At 44.2% G+C, this 21443-nt stretch overlaps 1 protein-coding gene and 1 non-coding gene across 2 annotated transcripts in view; one reads left to right on the top strand and one right to left on the bottom strand.

Moving 5' to 3' along the window:
- The window catches only part of LOC126365371 (neuroligin-1-like), a 723598-nt gene that overhangs the window by 630976 nt on the left and 71179 nt on the right, over positions 1-21443 (top strand). Inside the window, exon 8 of the mRNA XM_050008142.1 lies at positions 531-698. Coding sequence (XP_049864099.1) covers positions 531-698 — 168 coding nt within the window. The remainder of the gene's footprint in view (positions 1-530; positions 699-21443) is intronic.
- Trnas-cga (transfer RNA serine (anticodon CGA)) lies at positions 68-142 on the bottom strand. The gene has a single exon. It is a non-coding gene; the product is annotated as a tRNA-Ser (tRNA).

Here is a 21443-nt window from a genome sequence, read left to right as displayed (position 1 = left end):
CAGAATGATATTTTCACTGTGCAGCGGAGTGTGCGCTGATATGAAACTTCCTGGCAGATTAGAACTGTGTGCTGGACCGAGACTCGAACTCGGGACCTTTGCCTTTCGCGGGCAAGTGCTCTACCAACTGAGCTACCCAGTCACGACTCACGCCCACTCCTCACAGCTTTACTACTGCCAGTACCTCATCTCCTACCTACAGCAATTGCCCGCGAAAGGCAAAGGTCCCGGGTTCGAGTCTCGGTCCAGCACACAGTTCTAATCTGCCAGGAAGTTTCATATCAGCGCACACTCCGCTGCACAGTGAAAATATCATTCTGGACACAAGCTTAGCTGATTTCAGAGGTGTTTTTTGACTTACAGGTAAATTACACTTTTACTTATAGACGTAAAAATGAATGTAGGACACTGCAGTGTACCATTAAGAACCGGTACACCAGTATGCAGGTCCTGTCCACAATACTGCTAGTAGATGATTGCTCTGCCTTCTAGACGAGGCAGAGACGAGATGACGACTACTCGCGTTGCAGGCGTGGGTGCCGGCGCGGGCTCGTCGCAGGCTGACACGAAGAGCCACTACCGCGGCCACAAGATGTCCGTCTGGCTCAACCTGATCCCGCAGCTGCACCGGCCCGGCGGCTCCGACCTCAGCATGCGCCACCACCACTTCCAGGAGGAGGGCGCCCAGTTCTACGACGGTGAGTACTGCAGCCCAGGCGGCCAGCACAAGCGGCTCCCTGGCGCCTTAACTGCTGGAGACGTGCGTAGAGAGACGCTCACTACGCTAGCACTAATCGATATACACTGCCTGATGACTTCTAGAAACGGCTAAATGCATCTGTTTGGATCTCGGCTTGGTAAAGCCCCTTCTTACAGGTTAATAAGTACTGAACTATATGAAATAAAATCGTCATCAATTCTGAACGGTTTGCGTTAGGACGTTCGAATTGCACGGTTGGCTGCGGGGCGTGATGGGAATTAGCATCCGCATTATGGTTTGGTTTAGCGACGAAGCCCATTTTCATTTGGATGGGTTCGTCCATAAGCAAAACTGGGGCATTTAGTGGACTGAGAACCAGCAATTCGCGATCGAAAAGTCTCTTCACTGTCAACAGGTATACAACGTCCAGTCAAAGAAAAATCGTTACGATATTCCTTGATGGCACGGTGATTACCGAACGATATTTGAAGGTTTTGGGAGAGTATTTCATCACCATTACCCAAAGTTACCATGACATCTACACGATGTGGTTCACGTAAGACGGAGCTCGACCCCATCCAAGCAGGATGTCATGGAGGAGCACTTTGGGGACAGCATTCTGGCTCTGCGTTACCCAGAGGCCACTGTTATAGGCCACGATTCGCCACTATATTCTCCGGATCCGAACACACACGACTCCTTTTTGAAGGGTTATATTAAACACATGATTTTTTTTTCATCAGTCTACTGACTGGTTTGATGTGGCCCGCCACAAATTCCTCTCCGTGCCAACCTCTTCATCTCAGACTAGCACTTGCAACCTACGTCCTCAATTATTTGCCGGGTGTATTCAATCTCTGTCTTTCTCTACAGTTCTTGCCCTCTACAGCTCCCTCTAGTACCATGGAAGTCATTTCCTCATGTCTTAACATATGTCCTATCATCCTGCCCCTTCTCCTTATCAGTATTTTCTACATATTCTTTTCCTCTCCGGTTCTGCGTAGAACCTCCTCATTCCTTACCTTACCAATCCGCCTAATTTTCAACATTCGTCTGTAGCACCACACGCTCCATCCATCATTGGTTATTTTACCGCCTAGGTAGTAGAATTCCTTAACTTCATATACTTCGTGACCATCAATCCTGATATAGAGCTGTTCTCATTTCTACTGCTTCTCATTACCTTTGTCTTTCTTCGATTTACTCTCGAACCATACTGTGTACTCATTAGACTTTTCATTCCGTTGAGCAGATCATGTAGGTCTTCTTCACTTTTACTCAGGATAGCAATGTCATCAGCGAATCGTGTCATTGACATCCTTCCACCTTGAATTTTCATTCCACTCCTGAACCTTTCTTTTATTTCCAACATTGCTTCCTCGATGCGCAGATTGAACAGTAGGGGCGAAAGGCTACATCCCTTTTTAATACGAGCACTACGTTCTTGGTAACACACTCTTATCTCTTGGCTGTTGTACATACTGTATATGACCCGTCTCTCCCTACTTTTTTTCAGAATTTCGAACATCTTGCACCATTTTACATTGTCGAATCCTTTTTCCAGGTCGATAAATCCTATGTAGGTGTCTTCATTTTTCTTCAGTCTTCCTTCCATTATTAATCGCAACGTTCTAATTGCCTCTCTCTTGCCTTTACTTTTCGTAAAACCAAACTCACCGTCATCTAACGCAGCTTCAATTTTCCTTTCCATTCTTCTGTATATTATTCTTGTAAGCGACTTGGATGCATGAGCTCTTAAGCTGAGTGTGTGATCATTCTCGCACTTGTCAACTCTTTCCGTCTTCGGAATTGTGTGGATAATATTTCTCCGAAAGTCAGATGGTATGTCGCCAGACTCATACATTCTACACACCAACGTGAAGAGTCGTTTTGTTGCCACTTTCCCCAATGGTTTTAGAAATTCTGATGGAATGTTATCTATCCCTTCTGCCTTATTTCACCTTATGCCCTTCAAAACTCTTTGAAATTCTGATTCTAATACTGGATCCCCTATCTCTTCTAAATCGACTCCTATTTCTTCGTCTTTCACATTAGACAAATCTTCCCCCTCATAGAGGCTTTCGATGTATTCTTTCCACCTATTCGCTCTCTCCTCTGCATTTAACAGTGGAATTCCCGTTGCACTCCTAATGTTACCACCCTTGCTTTTAACGTCACCGAAGGTTGTTTTGATTTTCCTGCTTGCTGACCTATCTTTCCGACAATAATTTATTTTTCGATGTCTTCACATTTTTCCTGCAGCCATTTCGTCTTAGCTTCCTTGAACTTCCGGTTTATTTCATTCCTCGGCGGCTTGTATTTCTGTATTCCTGTGTTTCCCGGAACATTTATCTACTTCCTCCTTGCATCAAGCAGCTAAAGCGGTTACCTTCTTTGTGTCTATGTTTTCGTTCCCTACTTCTGTGATGGCCCTTTTTAGAGATGTCCATTCCTCTTCAGCTGTACTGCCTACTGAGCTATTCCTTACTGCTGTATCTACAGCCTTACAGAACTTCAAGCGTATCTCGTCATTCCTTAGTACTTCCGTATCCCACTTATCTGCGCATTGATTCTCACAGGTCTTAAACTTCAGCAATAAACCCAAAGCCTCCCCCATGAACCGTGGACCTTGCCGTTGGTGGGGAGGCTTGCGTGCCTCAGCGATACAGATAGCCGTACCGTAGGTTCAACCACAACGGAGGGATATCTGTTGAGAGGCCAGACAGACGTGTGGTTCCTGAAGAGGGGCAGCAGCCTTTTCAGTAGTTGCAGGGGCAACAGTCTGGATGATTGACTGATCTGGCCTTGCAACATTAACCAAAACGGCCTTGCTGTGCTGATACTGCGAACGGCTGAAAGCAAGGGGAAACTACAGCCGTAATTTTTCCCGAGGACATGCAGCTTTACTGTATGATTAAATGATGATGGCGTCCTCTTGGGTAAAATATTCCGGAGGTAAAATAGTCCCCCATTCGGATCTCCGGGCGGGGACTACTCAGGAGGACGTCGTTATCAGGAGAAAGAAAAATGGCGTTCTACGGATCGGAGCGTGGAATGTCAGATCCCTTAATCGGGCAGGTAGGTTAGAAAATTTAAAAAGGGAAATGGATAGGTTAAAGATAGATATAGTGGGAATTAGTGACGTTCGGTGGCAGGAGGAACAAGACTTCTGGTCAGGTGACTACAGGGTTATAAACACAAAATCAAATAGGGGTAATGCAGGAGTAGGTTTAATAATGAATAGGAAAATAGGAATGCGGGTAAGCTACTACAAACAGCATAGTGAACGCATTATTGTGGCCAAGATAGATTCGAAGCCCACACCTACTACAGTAGTACAAGTTTATATGCCAACTAGCTCTTCAGATGACGAAGAAATCGATGAAATATATGATCAAATAAAAGAAATTATTCATATAGTGAAGGGAGACGAAAATATAATAGTCATGGGTGACTGGAATTCGGCAGTAGGAAAAGGGAGAGAAAGAAACATAGTAGGTGAATGTGGACTGGGGCAAAGAAATGAAAGAGGAAGCCGCCTGGTAGAATTTTGCACAGAGCACAACTTAATCATAGGTAACACTTGGTTCAAGAATCATAAAAGAAGGCTGTATACATGGAAGAAGCCTGGAGATACTGACAGGTTTCAGATAGATTATATAATGGTAAGACAGAGATTTAGGAACCAGGTTTTAAATTGTAAGACATTTCCAGGGGCAGATGTGGACCTGTAGATTAAAACTGAAAAAAACTGCAAAAAGGTGGGAATTTAAGGAGATGGATAAATTAAAAGAAACAGAGGTTGTACAGAGTTTCAGGGAGAGCATGAGGGAACAATTGACAGGAATGGGGGAAAGATACAGTAGAAAAAGAATGGGTAGCTTTGAGGGATGAAGTAGTGAAGGCAGTAGAGGATCAAGTAGGTAAAAAGACGAGGGCTAGTAGAAATCCTTGGGTAACAGAAGAAATATTGAATTTAATTGATGAAAGGAGAAAATATAAAAATGCAGTAAATGAAGCAGGCAAAAAAGAATACAGACGTCTCAAAAATGAGATCGACAGGAAGTGCAAAATGCCTAAGCAGGAATGGCTAGAGGACAAATGTAAGGATGTAGAGGCTTATCTCACTAGGGGTAAGATAGATACTGCCTACAGGAGACCTTTGGAGATAAGAGAACCACTTGTATGAACATCAAGAGCTCAGATGGAAACCCAGTTCTAAGCAAAGAAGGGAAAGCAGAAAGGTGGAAGGAGTATATAGAGGGTCTATACAAGGGCGATATACTTGAGGACAATATTATGGAAAAAGAAGAGGATGTAGATGAAGATGAAATGGGAGATACGATACTGCGTGAAGAGTTTGACAGAGCACTGAAAGACCTGAGTCGAAACAAGGCCCCCGGAGTAGACAACATTCCATTAGAGCTACTGACGACCTCGGGAGAGCCAGTCCTGACAAAACTCTACCATCAGGTGAGCAAGATGTGTGAGACAGGCGAAATACCCTCAGACTTCAAGAAGAGTATAATAATTCCAATCCCAAAGAAAGCAGGTGTTGACAGATGTGAAAATTACCGAACTATCAGTTTAATAAGTCACAGCTGCAAAATACTAACGCGAATTCTTTACAGACGAATGGAAAAACTGGTAGATGCGGACCTCGGGGAGGATCAGTTTGGATTCCGTCGAAATGTTGAAACACGTGAGGCAATACTGACCTTACGACTTATCTTAGAAGCTAGATTAAGGAAGGGCAAACCTACGTTTCTAGCATTTGCAGACTTAGAGAAAGCTTTTGACAATGTTGATTGGAATACTCTCTTTCAAATTCTGAAGGTGGCAGGGGTAAAGTACAGGGAGCGAAAGGCTATTTACAATTTGTACAGAAACCAGATGGCAGTTATAAGAGTCGAGGGACATGAAAGGGAAGCAGTGGTTGGGAAGGGAGTGAGACAGGGTTGAGGCCTATCCCCGATGTTATTCAATCTGTATATTGAGCAAGCAGTGAAGGAAACAAAAGAAAATTTCAGAGTAGCTATTAAAATCCATGGAGAAGAAATAAAAACTTTGAGGTTCGCCGATGACATCGTAATTCTGTCAGAGACAGCAAAGGACTTGGAAGAGCAGTTGAACGGAATGGATAGTGTCTTGAAAGGAGGATATAAGATGAACATCAACAAAAGCAAAACTAGGGTAATGGAATGTAGTCGAATTAAGTCGGGTGATGTTGAGGGTATTAGATTAGGAAATGAGACACTTAAAGTAGTAAAGGAGTTTTGCTATTTGGGGAGCAAAATAAATGATGATGGTCGAAGTAGAGACGATATAAAATGTAGACTGGCAATGGCAAGGAAAGCGTTTCTGAAGAAGAGAAATTTGTTTACATCGAGTATAGATTTAAGTGTCAGGAAGACATTTCTGAAAGTATTTGTATGGAGTGTAGTCATGTATAGAAGCGAAACATGGACGATAAATAGTTTGGACAAGAAGAGAATAGAAGCTTTCGAAATGTGGTGCTACAGAAGAATGGTGAAGATTAGATGCGTAGATCACATAACTAATGAGGAAGTATTGAATAGGATTGGGGAGAATAGAAGTTTGTGGCACAACTTGACCAGAAGAAGGGATCGGTTGGTAGGACATGTTGTGAGGCATCAAGGGATCACCAATTTAGTATTGTAGGGCAGCGTGGAGGGTAAAAATCGTAGAGGGAGACCAAGAGATGACTACACTATGCAGATTCAGAAGGATGTAGGTTGTAGTGGGTACTGGGAGATGAAGAGGCTTGCACATGATAGAGTAGAATGGAGAGCTGCATCAAACCAGTCTCAGGACTGAAGACCACAACAACAACAACAACCCAAAGCCACTGCTGAGCTGAAAACTGCTATTCATGAGGTCATCGATAGCATCGATCTTCCGTCACTTCGGCGAGTCATGCAGAATTTCGCTATTCATCTGCACCTCATAATTGTCAGTAATGATAGGCATATCGAACATGTCAAAACCTAAATCTGAATATCTGTAGAGACATTTATGTGTTGAATGAAGTATGTGCACGCCGTGGATTGTAACTAATTTACGTTTTTTTCATATAGTTCAATAATTGTCACCCTATATGAAAGCGACTTGGCCGCCTTGCATGCTTTTTTTTTTTTTTTTTTTTTTTTGAGTCATCAGTCTTATGACCGGTTCGATGCCTGCGCACCACGATTTCCTTAGTTCTGCTAACTCCTTCATTTCAAACTAGCATCTGCACCCAACTTCCTATATTATTTGTTGGCTGTACAATCTCTGTCTTCCTCTCAATTTTTGCCGTCTGCTTTACCTCTAGCACCATGTAAGTAGCCGCGCGGAGTGGCCACGCGGTTTGATGCGCCATGTCACGGACTGCGCGGCTCCTCCCGCCAGAGGTTCGAGTCCTCAGCAGTTTGGTCCCTTAGGAAACCACACACATTTGAACATTTTGAGTCAAGTAAGCTGTATGTATCATCCTGTTTTCTTCTACTTTTCCGTACAGTCCTTTCCTCGCCGATTCTGCGGAGAAGCCCCTCATACCTTACGTTATCAGTTCACCTAAGTTTCGACATCCTTCTGTAGCACCACATCTCAGACGCTTCGATATTCTTGTTTTCCGTTTTTCCCACGGTCTATGTTTCACTACCATACAATACTACGTTCCAAACGTTCATTCTCAGAAATTTGTTCCTAAAATTAAGACAATTATTCTAGGCCAGGGATACCCTCTTTTCTTGTGATAAACTACTTTTAATGTTATCCTTCGTTCGTCTGTCATGCTTTATTTTGCTTCTATGTAGAATTCTTTAACTTCATCTACACTCCTGGAAATGGAAAAAAGAACACATTGACACCGGTGTGTCAGACCCACCATACTGGCTCCGGACACTGCGAGAGGGCTGTACAAGCAATTATCACGCACGGCACAGCGGACACACCAGGAACCGCGGTGTTGGCCGTCGAATGGCGCTAGCTGCGCAGCATTTGTGCACCGCCGCCGTCAGTGTCAGCCAGTTTGCCGTGGCATACGGAGCTCCATCGCAGTCTTTAACACTGGTAGCATGCCGCGACAGCGTGGACGTGAACCGTATGTGCAGTTGACGGACTTTGAGCGAGGGCGTATAGTGGGCATGCGGGAGGCCGGGTGGACGTACCGCCGAATTGCTCAACACGTGGGGCGTGAGGTCTCCACAGTACATCGATGTTGTCGCCTGTGGTCGGCGGAATGTGCACGTGCCCGTCGACCTGGGACCGGACCGCAGCGACGCACGGATGCACGCCAAGACCGTAGGATCCTACGCAGTGCCGTAGGGGACCGCACCGCCATTTCCCAGCAAATTAGGGACACTGTTGCTCCTGGGGTATCGGCGAGGACCATTCGCAACCGTCTCCATGAAGCTGGGCTACGGTCCCGCACACCGTTAGGCCGTCTTCCGCTCACGCCCCAACATCGTGCAGCCCGCCTCCAGTGGTGTCGCGACAGGCGTGAATGGAGGGACGAATGGAGACGTGTCGTCTTCAGCGATGAGAGTCGCTTCTGCCTTGGTGCCAATGATGGTCGTATGCATGTTTGGCGCCGTGCAGGTGAGCGCCACAATCAGGACTGCATACGAAAGAGGCACACAGGGCCAACACCCGGCATCTTGGTGTGGGGAGCGATCTCCTACACTGGCCGTACACCTCTGGTGATCGTCGAGGGGACACTGAATAGTGCACGGTACATCCAAACCGTCATCGAACCCATCGTTCTACCATTCCTAGACCGGCAAGGGAACTTGCTGTTCCAACAGGACACTGCACGTCCGCATGTATCCCGTGCCACCCAACGTGCTCTAGAAGGTGTAAGTCAACTACCCTGGCCAGCAAGATCTCCGGATCTGTCCCCCATTGAGCATGTTTGGGACTGGATGAAGCGTCGTCTCACGCGGTCTGCACGTCCAGCACGAACGCTGGTCCAGCTGAGGCGCCAGGTGGAAATGGCATGGCAAGCCGTTCCACAGGACTACATCCAGCATCTCTACGATCGTCTCCATGGGAGAATAGCACCCTGCATTGCTGCGAAAGGTGGATATACACTGTACTAGTGCCGTCATTGTGCATGGTCTGTTGCCTGTGTCTATGTGCCTGTGGTTCTGTCAGTGTGATCATGTGATGTATCTGACCCCAGGAATGTGTCAATAAAGTTTCCCCTTCCTGGGACAATGAATTCACGGTGTTCTTATTTCAATTTCCAGGAGTGTACTTTGTGGTCACAAATTTCGATATTAAGTGCATCTCTAATCTCATATCTGCGACGTGTCATTAATTTTGTCTTTCTTCAGTTTATTCTCAGTCCATATTCTGCAATCGTGAGACTCCTCATTCTATTCTAGAGATCCTGTGTTGCTTCCTCACTTTCTATGACGGTAGCAATGACACCACCAAATCTTATCATTGATATTCTTTCACCCTGAATTTTAGTTTCCGTTCTTCTGCTGTGTTTTTGTCAGAAACTTAGATCCGTGAGCTATTACGCTCACTGTGCGATATTTCTCAGATTTATCTCCCCTTTCTATCTTTGGGTTTGTGTGGATGACATTTTTCCGAAAGTCTCATGCTGAGTCTCCAGTCTCATAGATTCTACAGACCAACTTTAATAGTCGTTTGTTGTCACTACTCCGATGATTTCAGAAATTGCGAAGCAATATTATTTATCCCTTCTGCCTTATTCAGTTGTAAATCTTCGAGAGTTTTGTTAAACTCTGACTTTAATACTTGATACCTCACGTCTTCCATATCGAGTCCCATTTCTTCTTCCTTCACGACATCAGACACGTTCTTCCCTTCTTAAAGATGTCTTTATGTTTACGCCCTTACTTTTAATTTCACTTAAGTTGTTTTGACTTGTTATGCTGAATAAATCCTCCCGACGACTATCTCTCTCTCGATTCCTTCACATTCTTCGTGCGACCATTTCGCTTGGCTTCCCTGGGCTTCCTGTTATTTCTTTGCTAAGTGACTTGCATTGCTGTATTCCTGTCTTCTCCTGAACATTTTTCTATTAGCTTCTTTCGCCGGTCACTAGACGTTTTCCTTCTGATGCACCACGTTTCTTCGCAGTTATCATCCTTATATCTATGTCTGTCTGACCAACTTCCGTGAATGTCCTGTTTAGACCTGTCCGTTCCTCTTCAGCTGAACCGCCTACCGTGGTATTCATTATGGTAGTATCTACTACTTTAGGCAGTTTCAAGTGCCCTTAATTATTCTTCAGTAATTCAGTATCGCACTTGTTCTCGCACTGATTCTTCCTCACTTTTTTCTTAAACGTCAGTTCACTCCACGGTATTACTAATCTGTGATCCGAGTCTATGCTATCTGATCAAAAGTATTCAGACAACGCTGTGTAAAGCGAAATTGTTCACTAGGTAACACGAGAAACGGACGCGGCAGTATACCAGGAGACAGGCGGTATTGCGATGTCAGTAGAGGAGCAGTAACAGCGGACTGAGTCAGCCAGAAGAACTCAGTGACTCTGAACGCGGACTAGTCGTTGGATGTCACTTGAGTAAGAAATCCATCAGGGACAGCTACACCCTTCTAAGACTGCTCGTCTGTTGTTGATGCGTTAGTGAAGTGGAAACGCAAAGGAACAACCACAGCTAAGCCGAAACCAGACACTCACGAACTGATGTATGGGAACCGTAGATCATTGTGAAGGTTGGATGCAAAAAATAACACGAAATCGGAGAGAGGGAACTCTCGTGAGTTTCTATGTGCTGTCAGCAGCCCAGCTAGCACAGTGACGGAGTTTGAAGTATCAAATAAACCCGCCTGTTTTTTTTTTAGATATGTTGACGATACCTTTGGCCTCATGGTAGGGAGAATTTGAATGCCTTTCTAGAACATCTGAACTCGATCGACCCAAACATTCTTTTAACGATAGAGGTGGAAGAGGATGGTTGCCTTCCCCTTCTTGACGTGTTGGTTAGGAGGAAGGATGATGGATCATTGCGACATGCAGTCTACATGAAACGTACTCACTCCGACTTGTACCTACAGGCCAATAGTTATCACCATACGGCTCAGCGTAAGGGGGTACTTCGTACCTTGGTATACAGGGCACATGTCGTTTCTGACGCTGAGACTTTGCCAGCTGAGCTGTCCCATATTGACGTTACATTTCGTCAAAATGATTATATTGATAGACAGATTGAACGTGCGTTGAGCTATCGACCAACTGTACATCGGGTGATTGATGATAATTCTAAGCCAACACCAAAGTCTACTGCCTTTTTGCCTTACTTAGGAAACACTTCCAACAAGATCGGTCGTATTTTGCGAAAATACGATGTGAAATGTGTTTTCCGACCTCCATCTAAAATAAGGGCGCATTGGAGTTCTGTTAAGGACGATCTTGGTCTGCGTAAGGCGGGTGTATATCGTATTTCTTGTAGCTGCGGCATGGTATATATTGGCCAAACTATCAGGAGCGTGGAGGACCGATGTACTGAGCATAAACGGCACACGCGATTACAGCAACCAAGTAGATCTGCTATTGCCGAACATTGCTTGGATACTGGTCACCCCATATATAATAACACCGAGATATTGGTATGCACGTCCAGCTATTGAGACAGTGTTATTAAGGAGGCAGTTGGGATTAAATTAGCGAACAGCCTCGTTAACAGAGATGCAGGTTTTTGTTTAAACTCTGTTTGGAATCCGGCGGCCTCCCTTGTCACAAAACACAGGGACAGAGTCAATGATACCTCAACTGTGAATTCGTACTCTCACTATCGATAGCTCTGAATGTGGTCATCTTTGGTGGCACTAGTGTTCAGTGTGTGTGTTATCTTTCCTGCTTCAGTCCGAGAACCGAGGTTTTAAATTTGCATGTACGTCGCCTGTCCGTTGCAGTTTGCCTTGAAAATGGTGGGGTGTTCTCCTGCCAAAGTGTCGGCGGTCGCTGGAAGTGTTACCTGGCTGAATTCCCGGAAGTTATTTGAAAGTTGTATACGCCAAGAGAAACTCAGGTCTGACAGTTTGAAAGTATATTGTATCGAGTGGCTCCTCACAAGCCACACATTTCTGAAGTATGTGATAATCAAGGCTGTGAGACGACTCAAGTGATCATCACGCTGTGGCAGTCCGATGACAGGGTTTGGGTTTGGCGAATGCTTGGAGAACGTTATCTTCCGTTATGTGTAGCGCCAACAGTGAAGTACAGAAGAAATTGTGTTGTGGTAAGGTATTTTTCGCATAGATAGTGTGGTCCACTTATTGCGCTTGAGAAAATGTGAAATGAGGAATGATATGAACACATTTTGCAGCGTTGTGTTCGCCCTCTATCATAAAGCAGCATCTGTGAGACAATGATTTGTGGGTAATAACAATCCTGAAAAAGATTGCCATTCTCAGACTCCAAAGCTGAACACAACAGAACACCTTCGGAACGAGTTACAAGGTCGACTTCGGTCCAGTTCCCAGCTATCAACAGCACTGCCTTCTCTGGCAGAATTTCTTGCCATTACTCCACAGACATTCAGAGTCTTCATTTAAGGGGCCCCAGAAGAATTTGAGCAGTCACAAAGGCGAAGGGGGGATTCACTCGATGTTGAAGTCAGGGTTCGAGATACTTTTGATCATATCTGCTCCTGGGTACGCCTTACAATCCAATATGCAATTTCGGAATGTCTGTCTGACCATAATGCAAAAAAATGGTTGAAATGGATCTAAGCACTATGGAACTTAACATCTGAGGTCATCAGTCCCCTAGAACTACTTAATCCTAACATACACACGTCGATGCCCGAGGCAGGATTCGAACCTGCGACCATAGCAGCCGCATGGTTCCGAACTGAAGGGCCTAGAACCGCTCGGCCACAGCGGCCGGCTGACCATAATGCAATCCAGCTGAAATGTCCCAGTGTCTGCTGGTCCTTCGCAAGTATATCACCTCCATTTCTGATTTCTGAACAGAGAATTCGATATCACTAACTGAAGTTTAATGCAGATCTCAATTAGTCTTTCACCTCTATGACACCGGTAATACTTTCTTCTGTTTTTTGCCTTACAACTACGTTCCAGGCACCCATTTTGTTAGACCATCACTTTCCTTTACAAATTAAATTACCTGTTCAGTATTCTCATATACTTTCACTCTCTCTCTTCTTCTCCACTTCTAACAGCGGCGAATACACCTGAACTATTGTTGTTGATTCTGATGACTACGACTCTATCACTAAATTGTTAACAGTAACTCAAATCACTTTCTGCCCTACCTTTCCTTTACATAACGAATCCTACTCCTATTATACCATTTTCTGTTGCTGTTGATATTCATATGACCAGAAATCTTTATCGACTTTTCGTTTCACTTCACTGCCTCTACTATATTTACAATGTCGTTGCATTTCCCTTCTTACATTTACTGTCTTCCCAACAACTTTCAGGCTTCCGACATTCCACACCCCAACTTAGAACGTCATCCCTTTGTTGGTTACCCAATCTTTTTTTCATAATTATCTCGCCCTTAGCAGTACCATCCCAGAGATCAGACAGAGGGATTTTTTCCTAGAGGAAATATCATCAAGATATTTTTTTCCAATAGCAGGTCACAGGTCCTGTGGATATCTCTCATGCTGTGATTTCCGCGGCGCCCCCTCAGACACCAGCAGAATCACGACAAGGAGCTACCCGTGGACCAGCAGCTAGCGGAGGCTGTGGCTAGTTGCAGATGAAGCTGGGTCATCTGGTCGATGGCTGGTGCAGAGCAGCTCTCGTCGTAGGCAGAAACAGATACCGCCAGATCCAGAAGGCGTATATGTATGACAAATTTTGCCCTGCTTCTTACACCCGGGTAACGCAACAGATCACACAGGGGCCGAGGCGGCGTGATGCAGGCCCGCTCGCCACTGCATCGGCTGTGCCTTGCCTGCACTTCCAGCCATGTCAGCGAAAATCCACTCACAGCCACAGCCCGCCGTGTCACAGACTGTGAAGTTTGCTAGCGAAGGTATTGGTGCAGCACACACCAGCGGTGTTCAACAAGTAACATTTCTTTTTCTCGGCCAGTTTCAGACTCCAAAATGCTGAGTCTGTGTGGGATATCGAGGAATATACACGCTTCAGGGACCACAAGTTCCGATAGGTAACGGTTCTATATGTAGCCTTCAAAATGGAGGTGCTTCACAAGCAGAGAGGCATCATTAATTTTCTTGTGGCGGAACACCAGAATGTCGCAGATATTCTTAGGCCCACGCAGAATGTCTACAGCGACCTGGCAGTGAACAAAAGAACGGTGAGTCGTTGGGTGAGACGCCGGTCCTCATCGCAGCAAGGCGGCGCAAACCTGTCCATTCACCCGCGTGCCAGCCGACCGCACAAAGCTCTGACGCCTGCAATGTTGGAACGTGCAGACACACTCATTCCAGGTGATCGACGGATCTCGATCGAACTCCCCGCTGCTCAAATTGACGTCTCTGTTGGTACTGCCTGCACACTCGTCCACATTTGAGGTACTCAGAAGTGCTCGCTGTTCTCAGGAAATTGATGAAACGACTTCAGCTTGTTCCTCGATACAAAAAATTCGAATGAACTTCTCCTTATCCACAACGACGCAAAGCCTCATGTAAGTCTACACACTTGATAGGGGCTCACAAAACTGCATTGGACTGTTCGTCATCATCCATCCTACAGCCTGGATCTCGCACATTTCGACTTCCATCTGTTTGGCCTAATGAAGGATGCACTCCGCCAGCAGCAGTGCGTGAATGATGGGGAGCTTATTGACGCAGCAAGATGTTGGCTCGGATGTCGACCAGTAACGTGGTACTATGCGGGCATATAGGCCGCCGCACTGAAACGAGATTATATTTTTAAAAAATAGGGTTTTGTATCCAAAAGAATGGGGAATAAGATAGTGCATTGGAGTCCTGAATAAAGATGATGGGTCAGCTAAGCATGGAATTCATCTTTTACACAACGACACGAGCTCAGCACAATAGGCTCTGGGGTGATAGGACTGGACCAAGTGACACATTAGGCAATCGCCATCGACAGTTGCACTGAACATTTATTTGGCACATTTAAACAAGACAAATAAGAAATAAAACCATCAACACATTTTTAAAATTACCATTTAGGTGAGAACAAGCTACTTCAAAATTTAAACATTCATAAACCACGCCACTTATGGCCTATTATGCATTTAGTAAAATGAGTTAAAAATGAACTACTCAAAAACTTAACGAACAATTTACTAAAATTTAACGAGGAAATGTAGTCTTTCGTTACTGCAGTGATTGGTATTAACAAAGTAATTCAGAGTACAGGCAACAACAAATCAGCTACAACAGAGTGATATCTGCCTTGAGTAATTAGAAACACAATAATTCATTACAGAAATCATCTGTAGAATTAGTCAACCTATTAATGAACATCAGCTAAGCAGTACAAATCTATTATCTTATGTGCGTAAGACCAATTATAGCCGCAGTTAATCTTGTGATTAAATCAGAATTAATTACCATATCGACATAGTGTCATCGAAGGAATTCTTGTACTTTCATTAATAGAATCAATTTCAAACTATTTAAACACACAATAACAACTGGCCTCTCAGTAACTTGTAAGAATTTATGAAGCTACTCATTTAGAATTAGACACGTGTCTCTCAGACACTCTATCACTGCAGATAGAAACGTAACACTAATGTTATTGCAATTCGCAGCAAAATATATCCTGGGAAAATTTTATCCATGTATATCTATAGCAATTGGCCAGATTAACTCCGTCGTGTGATATAAATACAATAACCAGACAAGAACCAGCCAAACTGTTTGCAATGGCGGTTAACACTGACAGTAGCAACCTACAAACCGAATGTATCAGCACTCCAGGCACTATTAAATGTTAATCATCACATCACATACAGCTCTCAGTAGAACCTTCCGTACTAAGCAAGTTGAAATTAACACATTCGAGGACAGATTCAGTGGGAGTAGCAACGGCGGACCAAGAAAATGAAGTCAACATCACTGAACCCAGCAGTCGATTCCGGCCACAATTTACAGCACAAGCAAGGCCCTCACCATCTTGCTCGTTCGACGAAGCCAGCCGCCGCAGATCCCGGTGCCAGGAGACATGCAGGAAGCGAAATACACCAACGGCTTCCCAGTAACGTGACTGCTTCCACGCCGGCGATATTTGAAACGGTGCCCTCACTCGGGTAAACATCCCTCTTTAGATGTGCTCTTCCTGCTGCCTCGAATGGCATCGGTACTGTCCGCCAGACTTCCCAAACGACGTTACTGCTAGGCGTCCCAAAGCAAAATCCCAGCTACATGCTAGAGCTTACTCCTCGCTCCCCGATCAGCCCGGTACGTGGCGCCACCGCGCGCTCTGCGCAAACCATCGGAAAGGTGACCCATTCCGGCGGGAATATCGCTGATCGAGCCACACGGCTCAAAGACAACCTGCTTTCAGAAAAGAATGTGTTGCATTATTTATTAAATGCTCCTCGTAATTTGTCCCTGTTTTATTGATGGAGCTCTAAATAGCCGTAAGTACCTACAGTTTCTAACAGATATACTGCTGCAGTTACTGGAAGACATCCCACTGGAGGTAATACACTCCATGTGGCGTCAACATGTACACATCACCCTTTCGGCTCAAGAAAATTACAGACCTTCTTCAAGAAACATTTGGAGATCGTTTGAATGGTTGTTGGGAGAACGTAAATTGCCTGTACGCTCTTAGACTTAACACCCTGGTCTTTCATCCGTGGTGAAAATTAAAATAAGATATCTACAAGGAAACATTGACGATGCCGGAAGAATGCCGTATAACATTGACCTGTGCTGCGGTTTAGTCCGTACGAAACTGCTTGTCTGGAATCGCATCATAGGTATCACAGCTCATGGTGAAAATTTTAATCTTTAAATTTGACAGTTATAAACATAAACACATGCACAGTGCCTGAATTGCATGTTTGCTCGCTGTAGGTTAGGCGTTTATGTGGTCTGTTCGTCTGACTGCGGGACAGTGCTTACTGATAGATCACGCTCCACTCGTATTATGTTGTCGAAGGCACCGACGTAGGCCCTGTCAAATGCCACAGAAGAATAGCGTACAGTTCCATTAAAAGGACGTCGATGCAGATATTGTGTGGAGCTATAAACATTTAAAACTAGTTCTGTGCGTCATTAAATCGACACATTGTCCTCTTTAAATTGGTCAAAATAGTACCTTAATATATTGGCGTTGGTCTGTCTTATATATTGTACAAGGTGAGCCACGCAAGACGTAACACCCCATTTATTTCTTTAACGGTTCTAGGTTTCGAAACGATATTTTCGGCAGATTTTAGTACTCCAAGAGACACCTACTTTTATTACGTGATAAAGAGTCTCAACTCTTGTATCCACTGGTATATTGAAGCAAGTATGATGTTTTTAAATATAAGGACGTATTCTTGACGGCACCCGAAAGCGCTTGAACGGACAAGTACAGTGACATAATTCTCGTGCAGTGACTTAAACTCTTCGCAAAATAATTCGATAAATATTCTAAAATTGAAAGACTAGTTGACTGGAAACTTCTATTGCTTTCTATACAGGCTCATGCTATGCTACGTCATTGTATCAAACCTTTCGACTGTTTACTTGTCAGCAGTGCGGAATTAGCAGGAACTGTGACGTCTGATGGCAGGTCATTTCTGCTTCAACATTCCTTGCACGCAGACATGTACACCGACGGGAAGAAGTTAAGACATGCTACTCTCATGCGACGAATGTCAAACAAATGCCGTCAAAACGGTACCGGCAATATAGCCATGTCTATCTTGACCGTCTCTTTCCTTCGCCGGGGGGCACTTGCACGATTATTAGGTCACTGGTGGGAAGCGGTACCTTTGAAGGACGAAGACGAAAACTGCAACTGACAGAGCACTTGAAGAAGCTGTTCTGACTAAAGCGTTTATTGACCTGTATGGTGACGCGAGACGTATTGCCAAGGAATGTGGGATCAGTAACATGAACGTCATTCGCATCTTGCACCGACATATAATCCACCCTAATCATCTGTCACTACATCAGGCACTCGGGGGACGTGTTTCTAAAGTCGTAGAGAATTTTGTCTGTCTGCTGTCTGCTCTGCAAGGCCTGGGAAACCGCACTACATTTTTCCAACAAGTGCTCTTTGGCGACGGAGCAACATTTTCGAACCATGATTATGTAAATTTACCTAAAATGCGCTACTGGGCAGCTGAAAATCCACGCTGGCTTCATCGGGTGCAACACCAACTACTATGGGGCTATACGTATGATGTGGCATCATCATCATCATCATCATTTAAGAATGATTATGCCTTTCAGCGTTCAGTCTGGAGCATAGCCCCCTTATCAAATTCCTCCGTAACCCCGTATTCAGTGCTAACATTGGTGCCTCTTCTGATGTTGAACCTATTGCTTCAGAATCATTCTTAACCGAATCCAGGTACCTTCTCCTTGGTCTGCCCCGACTCGTCCTACCCTCTACTGCTGAACCCATGAGTCTCTTGGGTAACCTTGCTACTCCCATGCGTGTAACAGGACCCCACCAACTCAGCCTGTTCGCCCTGACTGCTACATCTATAGACTTAATTCCCAGTTTTTCTTTGATTTCCTCATTGTGTATACCCTTCTGCCATTGTTCCCATCTACTAGTACCTGCAATCATCCTAGCTACTTTCATATCCGTAACCTCAACCTTGTTGATAAGGTAACCTGAATCCACCCAGCTTTCGCTCCCATACAACGAAGTTGGTCGAAAGATTGAACGATGCACAGATAACTTAGTCTTGGTACTGACTTCCTTCTTGCAGAAGAGAGTAGATCGTAGCTGAGCGCTCACTGCATTAGCTTTGCTCCACCTCGCTTCCAGTTCTTTCACTATGTTGCCATCCTGTGAGAATATGCATCCTAAGTACTTAAAACCGTCCACCTGTTCTAACTTTTTTCCTCCTATTTGGCACTCAATCCGTTTATATTTCTTTCCCACTGACATTACTTTCGTTTTGGAGATGCTAATCTTCATACCATAGTCCTTACATTTCTGATCTTGCTCTGACATATTACTTTGCAAACTTTCAATCGAATCTGCCATCACAACCAAGTCATCCGCATATGCAAGACTGCTTATTTTGTGTTCACATATCTTGATCTCACCCAGACAGTCTATTGTTTTCAACATATGATCCATAAATAATATGAACAACAGTGGAGACAGGTTGCAGCTTTGTCTTACCCCTGAAACTACTCTGAACCATGAACTTAATTTACCGTCCACTCTAACTGCTGCCTGACTATCCATTTAAAGACCTTTAATTGCTTGCAGAAGTTTGCCTCCAATTCCATAATCTCGTAGAACAGACAATAACTTCCTCCTAGGAACCCGGTCATGTGCCTTTTCTAGATCTATAAACTATAGATACAATTCCCTGTTCCACACATAACACTTCTCCCTTATTTGCCGCAAGCTAAAGATTTGGGCCTGACAACCTCTAAGAGGCCTAAACCTACACTGATTTTCATCCAATTGGTCCTCAACTAATACTCGCACTTTCCTTTCAACAATACCTGAAAAGATTTCACCCACAACGCTGATTAAAGAGATACCTCTGTAGTTGTTACAATCTTTTCTGTTTCCATGTTTAAAGATTGGTGTGATCACTGCTTTTGTCCAGTCTGATGGAACCTGTCCCGACTCCTAGGCCATTTCAGTTATCCTGTGTAGCCATTTAAGACCTGACATTCCACTGTATTTGACGAGTTCCGACTTAATTTCATTCTCCCCAGCTGCATTATTGCACTGCAGTCTATTGACCATTTTCTCCACTTCCTCAAATGTGATCCTATTTCCATCATCATTCCTATCCCATCCCATGATGTGGCATCATTGAAAAATCAACTGCGGTACTTTACTTCATCTCATGATTGTTAAATGCAAACAAATATGCATTCTTTCTTCATTTTTACCTATTCTAGAGAAATACCACTGGAAAGCGACAGTGTATGTGTTTCCTACACCAGCTCACTCTTTCCATGTTGCAACACAAATACTGAATGAAAAGTTTCATGACCGTTGGACAGGACGGAATGTTGCATTACAATGACCAACCAGTTCCCCTGATTTAACTCCTCATGACGTCTTTCTACTGGGAGCACTGAAAGGTGCAGTCCACCATGCCGCCCCAGCCACGCGGGCGTCCAACGAACTTTCATTTGTTCATCTATCTCTCGAACGGCAACTGTAAATGTGTCGCGCAGTCGATGGTAAGTACTTTGAGCACACACTAAGGTGTCAAACTAAGTTTCCTTAAGAAAAGAATTTATTTTGTGGCTGACATGTCAGTCACTCTGAATAAAACATTTATTTCATTTAAAGATTATTCCACATGATTACAATTGTGAGCAATATATAGATACATTTGTCCGACAGCAGATGTTTTATCTTTAACAAGCATTCCGTCGTCTCCAGGCAAAGACGGATTAGGTACTATCTCTTTCACATCTAAGAAAGTTAATATAGTAGTTTCTTTTTTTCCATGAACAGGACTGTTTATCGTCTTAAGTACGAACGACCGACGACTGTGTTTCGCCTTTGACAAATAAGCAGCAACTGGAAGTGATTAAACGGAAAACTGCCTGGCGAAACTGTAGTTGTTTCCCCACATTCCTGCTAACGCAGACACATCTTAAATCGCTTTCCTAAGACACATCTGATGCACCAGAAGGTAGTATATGCCGTAGTTCCGCGCACAGAAACCATAGGTGACCAGTATCTATGTCGTAGTATCTTAGTAGCACAAGCCTGCCCCATAGGGTATAACGATGGAACCTGGCATGGACCTCTTCTTGGCGGCGTTTACACCGCAGTAGCTAACTCTGGCCGCATTGATTTTTAGTTTTAATACATTTCTCGAATTATTTTGCGGAAAGTTATAACGTCAGCAACAACAAGCGCTATATCACTGAAATTGTCTTTCCAGCAGCTGTTGAATGCAGTTATGAATGGTACACGGTTCTATAAAAAAAAGTACTTGTTTCAATGTCGGGGTTGATACCAGAATAATTAGCAGCATTCATACAAAATAGTTGCTTCTCAGCATACAATCAACTGTGGAAAATCACGTTTCGATACCCTTAACCGCTCTCGAAATAAAAGCAGTGTTACGTCTTACGTGGCTCAGATGTTTCTAAATCAAAATTCATCCGTGGTAAAATAGGTCACGAATTAAAGTTTTCACCTTGCTCTGTAAATTAATTTAGCCATCTGTCAGACATTCTATGTAAGAGACATTATTAAATCTAAAAAGTCTAAGCATGCTTCTCTCTCTCTCTCTCTCTCTCTCTCTCTCTCTCTCTCTCTCTCTCTCTCTCTCTCTCACACACACACACACACTCACACACACACACACACACACACACACACACACACTCACACTCACACTCACTTTATCTGCCCTACATATGAAAATGAAATAACTGTGTTTCTCGTATAAAATGCCATCTCGCCTCGCTTTTGTCTCACTAGCCCATATGGTTCTCACGAGCCTTGAGTTGGCACATTGCGCTTACTGTCGCCTTTTCCAGAAAATTGCTTTCGTTGTTTGGGTAGCTATCTGCTACTGGAAACAGTGGCCCGTATTACTTCCCTACGTTATGGAGCGTCTGTTTATATTTGCTCAGCTTTTCTCGGGCAC

The sequence above is a fragment of the Schistocerca gregaria genome, chromosome 1 (assembly GCF_023897955.1).
Source record: "Schistocerca gregaria isolate iqSchGreg1 chromosome 1, iqSchGreg1.2, whole genome shotgun sequence".
Lineage (NCBI taxonomy): Eukaryota > Metazoa > Arthropoda > Insecta > Orthoptera > Acrididae > Schistocerca > Schistocerca gregaria.
The sequence above is the reverse complement of the archived record's forward strand: the minus strand, read 5'-3'. Positions and strand labels throughout refer to the sequence as shown.